General features: G+C 37.7%; 1 protein-coding gene across 4 annotated transcripts in view; it reads right to left on the reverse strand.

Annotated features, from left to right (window-relative positions):
* PIBF1 (progesterone immunomodulatory binding factor 1) overlaps positions 1-14,638 on the reverse strand; it is a 105,137-nt gene extending 90,499 nt beyond the window's left edge. The window contains exons 1-5 of one of the 4 annotated variants that reach the window (XM_015627330.3): positions 14,323-14,638; positions 13,175-13,490; positions 12,218-12,318; positions 10,244-10,442; positions 5,182-5,301 (exon numbers count right to left, since the gene is read on the reverse strand). In XM_015627330.3, the coding sequence (XP_015482816.1) occupies positions 5,182-5,301; positions 10,244-10,442; positions 12,218-12,318; positions 13,175-13,426 (672 nt within the window). In that variant the 5' untranslated portion in view covers positions 13,427-13,490; positions 14,323-14,638. The other 3 variants (XM_033514353.1, XM_015627347.3, XM_015627353.3) reach the window with 3 other exon arrangements.
* Between the last annotated feature and the right edge of the window lie 97 nt (positions 14,639-14,735).

Raw genomic sequence — 14,735 nt, forward strand, 5'->3', positions numbered from 1 at the left:
CTTAAGTAAGCCCACAAACCTTAAAATAATTAAAGGACAAACAGAACTTCCTTAAATACTGAATGTGATGACCATTATACATCTCATGGCTTTTCTTCAGCCTCTTACTAATTTTTGCTTCTGCAGAGCAGAAACTCAGATTGATGAGATGGTTAAAACAAATGAAAAACCAAACTTGTCCTGTGAGATAGATAAGCAACCATTGCCAAAAGAAATTCTTGACAGAGCTGCCTAAGAAACCCAGTATTAATCAGTACTGGTGGTTTCTACAGGGTGTGAGTCAGCTAAGAAGTGCTTTCATTTGGTTTACAAACGCTGCCCACAAATGATGTTTCAAGCAAGAATATTCTCAGCTTGCCTGATCTGCACCACCTAAAACCCCAGACTGATAGAGAAACTAAAGATCTAATGACAGACCTCAACTTAATGATATTAATCTTCACTGCTACCCTCAATCTGGAATGAGCAGCAGTTTATAGCAGTCACTGACATGAACACCTATCTGAATTTCAAATGCAAAATCCAGGTGACATACTTTTTGAACTAAATTAGTGACACATAACATATGATAGGGATTAGCTGATGTTTCAAAAAGCCTTTGGAGATAAGAAGATAAACAGAAATACAGGGAATAGATTAATCAGCCAATCAAGCAGAAGCAGCTTCTTAACAGCATCTACAGATAAGCCTGTGAAATAAAGTGATCCTGTTTTAAAAAGCTTTTTTTTCAAAGATCTTCATCTTTGAAGAACCACTTACAAAAGCCAGCACTATATTCTTATCCTAAAGGCCCTAGACAAATGTAAACCCACTGTACTATTGTGATGTAAAAAAAATTCCTTCCAGTTATTTGGATGAGGTGCTGCTTCTTTGTTAAGAAGACATTTTGCTTCAATTGTTTACATAGTCTGCATTCAAAAATTACTGGTCAATACATTATTTATTGGAATGCAACTGCCCAAATGTCAGGAAGAAGCTATACATACCTGGATAAATAAGACATATCTTTAGTAAGTTGCTATGAAATTGGCACTCTGCTTGTAGATGGGAAATTGGTAATCTGATTGTAGATACGTCACTATTTGCCACTAAAAATTATAAACAAAAATGTTGAGCTAGTCCAAAGTAGAGAAACTCTGCAAGGAACATATGAAAGAGAAGCTTTGGAAAAAGTGCTTCTATAGCAAAAGGAAATGAAGGAATAAAAAGTTTCTTTCTCTGGATCTGAGCTTACTAGAATTTTCAGTGAAAGAGCCTTGACATCATTACAGAGCAGTATAATTAAACCATCTCCTCTCCTCTAAACCACAGCTAGCAGTCAATGTGAGCCATAGCTATCTATTGAAAGAGTATAAAGGTATTGGATAGAAAAGGGAACTTTCATAGGTATGAAATTTCTTTAAGTCTTGGAAATATTAAACTGCTGCCCCAAGCTCTCAGTTACTGGTAGAGTATCATCTTTGCAGCTGTTCTCCTGAACAGCATTACCAATAGCAAAAAAAAATAAAAAAATAGGCACGTATTTCACCTAAGATCAAGATCTCATCTGTCTCAAGAGAGCTGTGAAGACCAAATGATCAAGGCACTTCTTGAAAGAAGTGGTGTCAGGGGGCTGGGGAAGGGTTCTAGACTGTAGTCTTTACAGATATACAAACTTGAGGAGAAGCCCTAGGGATCCCATTCCTTTTGGAGGAGCAACAACAGCCTCAGTTTTCTGATATTCAGACACATCTAGTGCCAAGTGATCCTTTGAGTACAAAAGCTTAGTTTATTCTTTGAAGACTATAGATATGTTTTCCCTCCAGCTGGAAAACATTATCACAGAGAAAATTGTTAGTTATGTCTAGCAAAACCTGACAGCTACTAATCCTGATTCAGAGATGAAGTCTTACAAAAGATCTTTGTCCTACACATAACCAGCTTTGTCTTTAGGATAACCACAGCTTTCAGATACTTTCATGCTATAAATTTTATTGCAAATCCTGAAGGCAAATTTATATAAAAAATAACTAAGGAAAAGGGAGCCCTGATAAAACAGTATCAATACCAAATTCCAGGAAAACATTGCCAAGAAACTCCCAGCCAGAAGAAGAAAGCAATACTTAATCTTCTGGAGGTACAAAGAAAAGCAAGATTTCCTTCCCAGACACTCTCCCAGCCTTGAGAGAAACCCACTAGTAGTAAATTACATCTGTTTGAGGGAAGGTTCTAACCACTTTGGAAACAAACAAATACTGAAAATAGTACACTGATGTTCAGCATAGGAATGCACACATCAGAAGCTGGTTTTATTTCTGGGAAGCTCCTGGTAATACACCACTATAGTTGGACTTCCTCCTCTATCTTTACCTCCAAAGCTGGTGGTGCCAACATTATTTATACTTGGAGTACTGAGCACTGCAAAAGGAAGACTAAAACAAGTCTGTACCATACATTTAGTAGCAAGTCAGTCAGCAGTACAAGAACATGGCTTTCACCAGCTCCACTGCCTCCCCTTGGGCTGTGGCTGCTATTATACCTGGAACCGGAGGAACTGCACTGATCCAAATCAGATGCAACAATTGTGTACAATTTAGCTGTACAGCAAAACCACTTACACTGACCACTTTAAAAACAGAAGCAGCAGAACAGATATCTTTTATCAGATCAGGTTCCAGTGCTAGATATCAGTCTTCACAAGTCATTTTCTGCTACCAGTTGTCAGAAACAGCTCCCTATCCTACTGGGTCTGTGTTAATGATTCAACAGCCTTTAAGGGCTAAGAGCAGCAGCACACCAAGGGAAGTTCACAGTTTTAGAGTCAGCATGGTTGTCTTATTTGATGAATTCATTTCACATTTAAATTTTCCTAAAGTGGATTTAATCTATTAAGACAAGTTCAAATTTTCCTTCAAACTTCTTCAATTCTTGGTTGGCTAGATAATCTTTCCTATGAGTCTAGAACAAATTGCCTTATATTTCTTATTACTTTATTTTGGGGTGAATAGGTACATGTATAAAACCTGCTCAAACATAGTCTGTCAGCCACAACCAACCAGAAAAGCCAACAAAATCCTCCTCCTCCTAGATCTAGCCTAAACATATTTTTTGCTCTTTTCTATGTCCCAAAAAGAAGGAAGAAACTCGTGCTGAAACTCATTAAGAAGAGCTTTAATTATCTGTAAGAGTAGAAAAAATAAGGAATGATTACTGTAGGAAGTAGCTTATTCTCACAAAAGGAAAAACCCCAAAAAACAATTGTCTTAACTGCAATGATGACTGCATTTCAAACTTCTGTATCACTAGTTTCCTAAAGATTTTTTAAATTCAGAACAGACTTTGTTGATAACTTATATAAAGAACAGAAATACTGCAAGTATTAGAGAAAACTTAAAATTTTCGAAGTACTGAATGGAAACCCAAAAGAAGGATTTGCAGAGTAAAAATTATTAAATAATAGGGAAGAAACTTCAGCAACATATTTCATGTACCTAGAGAAACAAGAATTACTGGAATACAAAAAAAAACAAAAACAAAACCACCCAAAACAATAAAAGAGTGTAAGAGCTTAGGTAAGGCTCTGAACAAAAAATTTTTTCCTACTGATGAATTTCCTTGCAAAAAAGCTCAACCTTAGTGAAGAGCTAAAAAAAATTACCCCAGCAGTACACCTTGAAATCACTTTTTCATAAACTACAAGAGATGCATAGGTATGTCAGCTCCTGTGCACCAAGCACATTGGAGATTCTAAAGTACCCTCACACCCTGATGGTGCTCCTCTCATCACATTTTCTGAGGTACCTTGTTAGAGTGACACTCAGCAAGGTAAAACCTGAACTTGCCAGAATCAAAACACAGAGACTCTTAAGCCTCCCCACAAAGAAAAGCACAGCACACTTTGAACTTCGAGAAGCAGACCAGTGGGAAAGGTGGATACTGCCACCATGTGGTGCAAAAATCATAAAATTAGAAGTCTGTATCAAAGAAAGTGATTTCCCCCAAGAAAACTGTTTCTAGCACAACTTTAATTATTGTTATCGACTATCTTGTTAATTTGCTTCAGCAAAAGTTAATAGATGTCAGTCAAATCTCAAAGGCTGAAATCCTCCTCTACAATTTTATAAAATCAAAGCACATTAAATACACAATGAATGAAAATGCTTATGCAAGACAAAAATTAACAGGATTAGTTTATTCTCAATTATGACCAGAGACAGTGACATAGAATAATGCTGAAGCACATAAATGCATAACTTTTATTGACTACTTTCTATAATTCAATCAGAATGAGAAATGCAAGTACATGAATTTCAAAAGATAAACTTGTATAAAGAATTTCTCTTTACACCTGATTATTCTGTAAGCAAATTCCACAGGGCAGAAAGGCAGTAACTAAAACATATTCTCAGAAGTAGTAAAATGACAGTTTAAGTCTCTACTAGCCATGACCTGGATAAATATACTTTGAGTACCTGAAACTGCTGTCCCAGCTCCAGATTTGGGGAGAACTAAGCTAAAAATAGAAACCACCCTAGCTATATACATACCAAGAATGATGCAAATATTGATAAATATGTTAGAAAAAACCTGCTTCTTATACTGTTTCAATTCCTTAGCTCTTTAAAAATTAAAATAAAAAATATTTATATAATTTTGTTCTCTGCTTCTGGTGTTTCCACCTTACCTGAAATCAAAGTAGCTTTTCCTTTAGTATAAAAACAAATAGGAAAATTAAAATACAAAGAATTGAAAAGCATAACAGAGAAGATGCAACTCCAAAGAACTTTTAAAAATATATTTTTATAACGTTAAAACAAAAGGTGAAGCAAACTACTACCAAGATATTCCCATCTCAAAATCTATACACTGAACCATCATGGTGTATTCAGCTGCTGCTGCATGGATCTCCTGCCCAGCTTCTCCACCTTGAAATCTTGCCCTCAGAAAGCAAAACATAGATGGTATGAGCCTGAACAAATGAGCAAATCTTGCAGGGTAGCCATAGCATAAAGTTAGCTGTTATACAGGGATGAATATAGCTTATTTCCTCTTTCCCTCCCTCCCTGCCCTCTTCTCCCTACAGTAATTTTTACACAGCAAAAAAGCTTTTATATCTTATACATGAATAATGATTTGGAGAATGAGATTTTTGCAATATATGTATTCACAGTTTCTGAACTGAGGTAACTAAGGAGAACAGACCTCTGTCAGACTCTTCAGTTGGGATCTGTACCCACTTAACTCTTCTGTTAGACTCTCCTTTTTCATCTGTAGATCACTTAGCTCTCTTCTTAAGGAATGGACTACTTCATAGAATTGGACCTAGAAGAACAAGACAAATATTCGAAGTTGAAACTAGCAAAATTGCAACCTCAAAACTACAAACCTAAAAACACATCAGCTCAACATTTTATGACAATAATTTGCCAAATTATTTCTAGAGCATGCCATAAAGGTAAAGATTATATTGCTGTACAACTAAGGCAGCTTCCACTCAGGCTGCCCAATCAAAAAATACAGTTGCTAATGGACACATGGCCTTTGCACTTCCTTGTGCCAAACCTAGACCTATTTGACTAATAGTGCAAAAAGAGGAAAAAAACCCCAAAACCAAACAAAATCCCAAAAAAACAAAAACCTAATTAATAATAATGAACTTAACTTGCTAACTTCCCCATAGCCAATATAAATTTTTATGAAGTCTGTAGAAATTGAGAGATTTGTTTTGTTTTCTGCCAACTCAGTGTACTGAATTTGCACCAAGAAAAATGCAAGAGCAAGCACAGAGAGCAGGAACAGCATATAACCGGAGGAACCACGACAGCCCCAACACAGACACCTTCAGCAGTAACATGCTGGTATATGGATTCAGCTGCATCAGCAAACTAAGGCTCTGAAAGACTTGCTGAATTAACAGCAGAAAACTGCAGTCTTCTAACAGGATTAAGAAAAAATTAAATTCTGTAACGCATAGTCCTCTCTCTTCCCCCACGCTAGTCACAGGCATTGTCTCAGGCAAGTAAGTCTCAAGTTCATAAAACTTTTTCAGAACTTTTATCCAGATCAAGAAAAAAAGACTAGGAAATACAGCAGTTAAACCACAAAGTTAGTATTAAAAAACAAAATGAGAAAAACAAAGAAGAAAGAGCTTTTTTGATATACACCCACATACACGTACACAGAGGTTTTTATTCCCAGATTAACTTGATACCTTAAAATGTTGCATTTGGGGAGTGTGTGTGAAGAGAATAAGTAGGTACTGTTTTCATGCAAAAGTTATTGCATACCCTCCATCCCTAATGCTTTCTTTCATATATGATTAAAGAAGAAATACAGACAAGAAAGCACAGATTAAGTAAGCATTCAAGAGCAAGCTGTACTGCACTTCCATGCAGAAGTAAGACAAATCTCTGTTTTGCTACCTGTAAACAGCAGAAGACAAAGAAAAGTTCCAGGTATATTTCATATAATTGACAGCATGGAATTCTAAAAAACACAGAAGCCATGGAAATTTGCAATGTAAACACAGGTGTAGTATGCTTTATACAATAAGGCAAGCACGCAACATGACTGAAAGATTAGTATTTTTAACTGTAGCATCTGATGATTCAATTGTCCATTTCTTAAGAAAAAAACCTTGATTATCCTTTATTGATAATAATTTAAAGCACTGTGGTTTTTTTAAACCTACACCTGCTTTTCTTGAATTTTTACTGCAATATCCCTAGGAAACTTGTGCTATCACACCACAATTATTTCCCAAAACACAACACCCTTAAACAGATTTCGCAGTAGAAACAAAGATTACATGGGATACAAGTATCAAGGATACATTTATTTACACAGCCCTCCCAAGGACAGATCATCGCATGGTAATAACGAAGTGCAAATGAATGTAGCAGATGAGGGTGAGGTTAAAGCAGTTCAACTGCTGCTATTTAGCTGGTCTGCAAGCCAATAAACATTAATGTAACCCAGCAGTCAAAGCACACACTGCCTCTTGCCAGTTCAATATAGCAGAAACAAAACTTACTCTAAAAGGGATTTCAGAAACAACTGCATGACTTAAAAATCACAAGTTTACACTGATGTGCTGTAGAGTTACCACTTTCTAGGCAATTTTAAAAAAACTCTTAGCCTGGGCCCACTACCTTTTATAGAAAACTAGAATGAAGTAAAAATGGGTGTAATAATACATGAAGTAAAAATAGTGAAGTAAAAATTTCAGCAGAGACTGAAAAAGTTGGCTTCTGTTAAATGAAGTTCTGTGAAAGCAGTTGCATCAGTTAACTGCCTTCTTAAACAAACAGAAACTGAGCTGCAGTTAGCAAAATGTTATACCTGAAAGACATGGCAATTAAAATCAGTTCAAACAGAACTTGAAGAAACCATTTTTTAGAAAACTGCTGAATTTTTTTTTACAGTGAGATGAGTTTTTTTTACAGAAGAGATTCACTTTACTGAACAAACTAAACTGGTGCTTGGCAGCTGAACCATTTAACAGCCTGAAGCACTTTCAAATTTCACATATACTGCTTAAAAATGACCAAAAAAAATCAGATTTTTTACATAGAAGTTCAAAACGAAAAAGCATGATTTTAAGAAAAAGATGTGCAAAATATAATTTTTCAGCTGTCATTAAACATTGCCTAGGCTTTGTTCTAACATGTCACTATTGCACCCCTTTGTGGAAGAACAGCGAAAAACATCTCACATTTGCTTTAATTCCAGTATTTTAAACTTACAGTATCTCTATATACAAAATCCACATTTAAGTTCTTCCTGCTGTTTGTCTAGTACACCATGTTTCAAATAGTCTCAGCATTATATACATGTTTACTTCCATCCTAGAGAATTGCAAGGCCATATTTTATAACTGATAAAAAGAAAAAAAAAAAAAAGAAAATGTCTTGCTCAAGCTGTCTACGCAGGACCCTTTCTCGACAAGGAAAATTTTACCCAACTATCAGTGGGCTATATTAGTCTGCACCTAGCTCTGGAGTCAGAAATTTTAACTGCTTAGAAATGCGTAATTTCTCCTCAGGCAAGCAAAGCAGGAAACAGCATTCCCTTCAAAGTCCTTTCCCCAGCCTTTGGAAGCCAAATGGATGCACAGACAGGATGTGCAAAACAATTCTGTATCCTCCCAGCACCTGTACCAGCTGCATAACTCGAAGTAATGATGAACAACCACAAATATAACTGATACCTTTAGGTTCACGCTAATCCTCTGCTAAAAGAAGTTGAAAAAAGTGGAAAGCAGCACTTTACTACAATACACCTTTAGAATGCCTTGTCCAGAAAAAGAAATGGTCTGAAAATGGCTTCTTCGAAAGAAAAAGTAATGTGCGAAGAAGAAAGCTTCACTGAACATTTAAGTAAAGGAGCTTTTGTCACAGGTAAAAATACTGGTTGAACACAAGAGTAAAAAAATAGAAGGTTAAGGGTAGAAGGTGGCTGCTACTCATCTCTCGTACTTCACATCTTTCTGACAGCCATTTTCTACTCACAAATTAAATCTAAACTGTGCTGTGACAGCTTCACTTAAAGCAGCTGACAAGGTTACTAACTCCTGGTATCTATCCTGCCTGCTGCAAACTCTTTTGTACTGACTGTCAATCAATTCCTGAAGTCCTGAACTTCCTGCATACCAATTTCAATAGATCCATTGACGTGGATTTCAGTTTCTGGTTTTTTAGACCATGGTGATGCAGGAGCCAACAAAACCCCATTAAATACTTCTGCACAGGGCAGTGGGTACTGTAATCAGCTAGGGGGGGTGATAACCTACCCAAGCTACATGCTATTGGTTATCCCACAGAGCCTTAGGATATTCCTAGCACTTTCAAAAGCCCAGCTTTTTAAAAGGTGTTCACAAGAGCATCCTTTAGATAAGGGTGACAATTTTTATTTCTTTATATGTATCTAGAGCACAGTAAAGCATGACTTTGACCCGGAGAATTCATTCATGTAGCATTTATTCCTCAAAAAACGTATTAAGGTTTTTAACACTGTATTATTTGCAGCTTCCATAATAACAAGGTCTATACATAAGCACAATGCTAATATTTTGGTAAATTAACGCTTATATGTCTAAATCTTCTTCATTCTCCTAAGTCAGCTGGGATGCTCTCGACATGTTCCACAGGCTTTTTATTGCAAACAAGAGTATATTGTGGTCTCTCCACATACCCATAATTAACAAACCATAATTAACAAATATCTTAAATCAAGAAAATTAATCTTAAAGTATATTTTAAGGTACACTTTGTCTCCCGTGTTTAGCCAAATAGGAAAGGGACATATGGAAAGCATAAGAGAAAAGTAAGGGATGTTTGCAAGAGCAATCCCAGCTTGTGGTTCTGGCAAACCAAGTTTCAAATTCTTTTTTTCAGCCTGCTGTATCTCATACCATCCATGTGCTCACATTTTAATAGCAACATCCCATCTGCTTAACCTTCTTAAAATAAATCAGCAGTTCTACTCTCCTTCAAGACATCAGAATCAGGGATTAAAAGCTTCTTCTCTTTACTGGAACCCAGTCATAAGAGGCTGATCCAGAAACACATCTGCCTGAAGGCCCTTTATTTCTAGTTGGAGATGAAAAAAAACCACACAAAACACAATCCACCATAATCTACAGCTTGTGATGGGTTGAGCCTGCCCAGCAGCCTATATGGCTGCTCACCCACTCACTGCCACCCCTGGAAGCAGGAGAGAGGAACAAGTGAGAAGAACGAACAAAAGCAAGAAAACTCAGATGTCAAGTTTTCTAAACAATTACTGAAAGAAAGAGAGGTGAATTTAAAAAGTAAAAAAGAAACAGAAAAAGCAAAAAACTCGTGATCACCTCCCAGAAACTGGGGGAAACTGATCAAAACTGATACCCAGCCAGTCCCTGAGCAATAACCACACTGGGAAGCCATCATCCTCCACCTCATCTTTTTTCCTCTGCTGCTGAGTACAACATTTTATGGTATGGAAGATTCCTTTGGTCAATTTGGGTCAGCTGTCCAGCTGTATCCACTATCAACCTCATGACCATTCATTGCTTGCTGGGGCAGGGGGAGGCAGAATGGGCAAAAAAGAAAGCCTTGATGTTGTGCAAATACCTTGATGTTGTCCAGCAATAGCTAAAACACTGTTTCAGCCACCAGTGCTAAGCACAGCAATATTCAGACTGTTATGAAGGAAGTCAACTCTGTCCCAGCCAGACCCAAGATACAATTTTATATTTTAGAGCAGTACAAAAGCCAATACTTACTGAAACATATTCAGGGATAGAAAGCTGATCTTCAGGAAGAGACTTCAGCTTCTCATAGCATTCATCTGTTAATTCCAAGTCTCGCAAGCTACGACGGATATCTCCAGCCCTCTCTCTCAACTGATGATTTGTTTCCTCCAGTTGCTTCTGTCTCAACAAAATAGTTTCCATTTCTTGCTTCATTAGAGCCTGATGTTTCCTTGAAGATAGATTTGAAAACAGGATATCAGGTAGTGGGCAACACAAGTGAAAAAGCTTCACAATACCCTGGCAAAGAAGTGATTTCTGCTCATTTTGTAGAGGGAAAAATTTACTGAGATTAGGTAATTAGTGCCAGAATGTGCACCACCATGGTTAAACAGTCATATCAGATACAGCATATATAAAAAGACAGGAACTTTATAGTCATTGACAATACAAAGCTGAATCTGAGAACAGACAATCTCCAAATATGCTGACATGAATTTACAAACTAAACTTAATTTACCAATTAAAAGGTTAAAAACATGAAAAAGTGGAATCTATTTCCACAGAAACTCCAAGGAGCTGGTAAATCACTTGAATTTGGGTCTTACCAAGTTTCAGCACATGCACAGTCATACCAACCCCTAATTTTCTAACCACTGTAACATACAAAGTTGGAGTCCTTTATTAGAAAAAAAAATGAATGGCAACAAACCAACCACTACTACAATAGAAACAAGCAACCTTACTTACAGCCTAAAAATACCATCACTACTATTATCATCAGTGATAAGGTTTTATACAGTAACAGAAGCTGCACATCAATGAATCACGTTGTGTTTCCCTTACTAAAAGACAGCTAACCTACTTTTTTTAAGTTTATTTTTTACCTGGAACTCTTAAAAACATATTCAAATCACTCTTTAAAACATGGCCATTTCTGCACTACTTAAAAAGGAATAAAAAAAATACTAACTAGTACTAGAAGACAACATCTATCCCACTGGTAAGGTACAGGTAACAGGAAGTCTGAGGACAGCAAAGCAGCCACATAAGGCCACACTCCATGGTATGTACAACTATACATGAGGATGAAAAGTGAAGTAAAAGACTGACAAGAAAACCTATGAAAAGATTGGGAAAAGTAGTTTAACTTTTTTACACATATTAGTAACAATTTGTACATGAATACTTTTTTACTAAGCACTCCTTAGATAACTCAAAGTATAGCCAGCATAAAAATATTCCACTCTGGTGCATCTAAGCATTCAGAGTGACAAACGTTTTTTTGACAATACGCTGCTCTCAGCTGAAAGACTTGTCTGGAACTAATCTCTGGTCTGGCTCCACATCCCTAAATCTGTTTTAGCATCACTACAGAATAGAACCTGCAAGTAGCCACATCCCGTAAGCCCTACTTCAACATGAAACTATGTAATGCTCTTCCTTCACAGGTGTGGAGATACTTAATTGACAAAATGGTTTAGAGAAGCCTGCTAGTCAGCCTATTTTTCAGGTTAACTCCAAATGTTTCAGAAAACCAACATGGAAAGTGAGTTTCCCCATCACCAACTGAAAGCATTTTTGACAAATAAGAAGTACTAATTGTGAGAGCTAAACATTATGGACTTATCTTTCCAAGTTTTCTATGCTGAAGTTATTAAAAATGCTGTTTAAATTGATGGAAATTCTGTCACCTCTGCCTAGTCCTTTTGCTCTTTATTGGTTTTAAGAACACTTTCACTACCTCTTCCTACTAAATTTTGAATTTAGGTAACATAAAACCAAATCCATAAACTTCAGCCAGTGAGAGTTCAATTCAAATTTACTTATATGCAAATTAAATATGTAAATTCAACTTTTAGAATGAAAGCACTAATATAATCTGCAAAATAAATCCTATTCCTGCAACTACTAATTATCTGTTTCTGTTAAAAACTTATTTATACAAATTCAAATTAATTCATAAATTTGTTAAAGATGAAGTTCTTAATTTTACTTCCATCATACCTGGCATCTTCTTGCTGTAATGCCAACTGACTATCCAGTCGTAAGGACAACAGCTGCTTTTGATGGATTGCATCATTAAGCTTCTCCTCTAACTCCTCAATCTAAATATAAAGAATGTGAATATAAAACAAAACAAGTTACCATATTAATTTTTAAAAAATATTTTACAAAAAGAGTAAGTTGAAATAAGAATATGAAGATCCCAATGCTGTGGGCAGTGCAATAATGGCTAACAGGACCTCTAAATACATTAGCACTTCATGGAAGTTTGGACTTCCACACATATGGACTTCGACTCAATGAGAGGAAAAAAAAAAAAAAAAAAAGGCTTGGCCCTTAAATGTGTCTTTTTCAGCCAAGTAGCTATTTGTTCAATTAATTTCAAGTTAGGCTTAAACTCAGAGCAGAAAACCAATAAAAACCAGTTAGCATATAGTATGTTGTAAAAATGAACTGCACACAAAATGTGGCAATGTTTTTACACCTTTCTTAATTTCAAGCATCTTCATGCAAGCTGTAGATAACAAAATCTACTGTTAACATGTTGGTATATTCTATCCTGATCTTCATTCACAAAGCACTGAAGAGTATTCAGATCACCTTCTCTAGTACTCTACAAGTTCAGGTTCAAAGCCCAGTTATGCAACCAACATGAATGACAAAATTATTTGTCATTTCTGAAAGAAAACAGGTGTTTTTCCTCTGTAATTAAGAAAGATAAAACTAGATCCTCCCTTATTTATAGTAAAACAACTTGAACAAGTCAGCTAAGTTTTCCTTATCTTTTTTCCCCATCTTCTCACTAAAGAACACAAAACACACCAAGAAAACCCCTAAACCAACTAAGCAGATCTCCATAAAGTAACTCAAATTATTTTCAGAACAAAAGTTTCTATCATAATCTAAAAGCACCGTAATCAAAAAAGACTATATAATGATAGGATAAACACTACTTACCTTGGTCAAATATTCAACTTTCAAGTTGTCAATCATCAAGTTTTTTTGTGATAATTCTATTTTAAGCAGCTGAAGATTATGGAGCAACTCCTTCCGTTCAATCAGCTGCTTAGTGATTTTTACAGTACCTTCTCTCTCTTCAGAGGAAGAAACATCATCTGTTGGTACTGTGGTTTCCAAGCTGATATCCTCAGATTCCAAGGAGCTAGAAACGTTTACTTTCTTGATTACCTTAGAGCTTTTGTGTGACATTTTCTACCACTACTCACAAAGCTTTTTTAAGCTCTACTTTGAGATGAGCCCCCTGAAGAAGCAACTGCAAGAATCAAAACAATGAAATGAAATGTCATTATGAAAAACTAACCACTACATTAGATCACAAAGCAAGGCATGCTTCTGAGTATCACATGAACATTTTTTTTTAACCCAAGAAAAACACTTTGAGAAGCTGCTCCAGAGGGCTGCTGCCTGAGGACCCCCTTCCTGAACAATCATCAATCAAGCGTTTTGACTACAATAAGCTAAATTCCAGTGTGAACACCAGTGTGAATCTAGCTTACTAGTATGATGCTACAGTTAAATAAAGCTATAGACGTTGTCAAAACCACGTGCACAGAAAACTCCTGAGACCCACGAGGCACATTCAGCACCCTGTAAGAGGCATAACACGACTTACTGGAGAAAGCTGTAAAGGAATACTTTGATTACAGGATCCAACGTAGTTTTCCAACATATGTCGGAAAAGATTTCCAAGATTATCGTGCCCAACCTACATCTGAATTACACTACCTTGTTAACTACACCATGGCACTTAGTGCCATGTTCAGTCTTTCCTTAAGCACTTCCAGCGATGGTGACTCCACCATTCCCCTTGGCAGCGCATTCCAATGCCTTATCACCCTTTCTCTTTAGAAAACCCACCTGATGTCCAACCTTAAACTCCCCTGGTGCAGATGAGGCTTTGTCCTCTTATCCTATGCCTGGGTGTCTGGGAGGAGAGCCCGGGCCCGACCTCGCTACAACCCCCTTTCAAACCTTGCTGGCCTTTGCATTCTCAGCAGCAGCTGCTTTGCTCTTGCCAGGATGGTTAACTCAGCAGCCACGCGGGCTCTTATAAGCACCTGGCACAGACCACGGCTGCTACTTACAGCAGAAGACGGCGCTGCTCAGAGCCCAGCAGGGAGAGGAGACGCCGCGCTCGAAGCCCGGGCCAGCGGCAGCCGGGCTGACCTCCGGGGCAGCGCCTTCCTTCCCTACTGCACCCGCCGGCAGTTCGGGAAAAGGGGATACTGTTCGTCCCGCAGGACGCCCGGAGCTGCGGAAGGCAGCGGGCAGCTGTCCAAGCGGTAACTCGGCAGCGGCGGGTGCTGGGGGAACAGCGGCCCTGCCCGGTCCGGGCCAGTCCTGGGGTCTGCCCCACACAACTCGGGCAGCATCGGCAACGCGCGCGCGCTTCCGCCTCCCCTCAGCGCGGCGGGGGCGGGGCCGCGCGCCACGCCATCACCGCGGCGACCGGAGCGCCGCTTCCTGCGCTTTTCCCGCGCCGCTTCCCGCCGCCCTC

Source organism: Parus major, chromosome 1 (assembly GCF_001522545.3).
Source record: "Parus major isolate Abel chromosome 1, Parus_major1.1, whole genome shotgun sequence".
Taxonomy (NCBI): Eukaryota; Metazoa; Chordata; class Aves; order Passeriformes; family Paridae; genus Parus; species Parus major.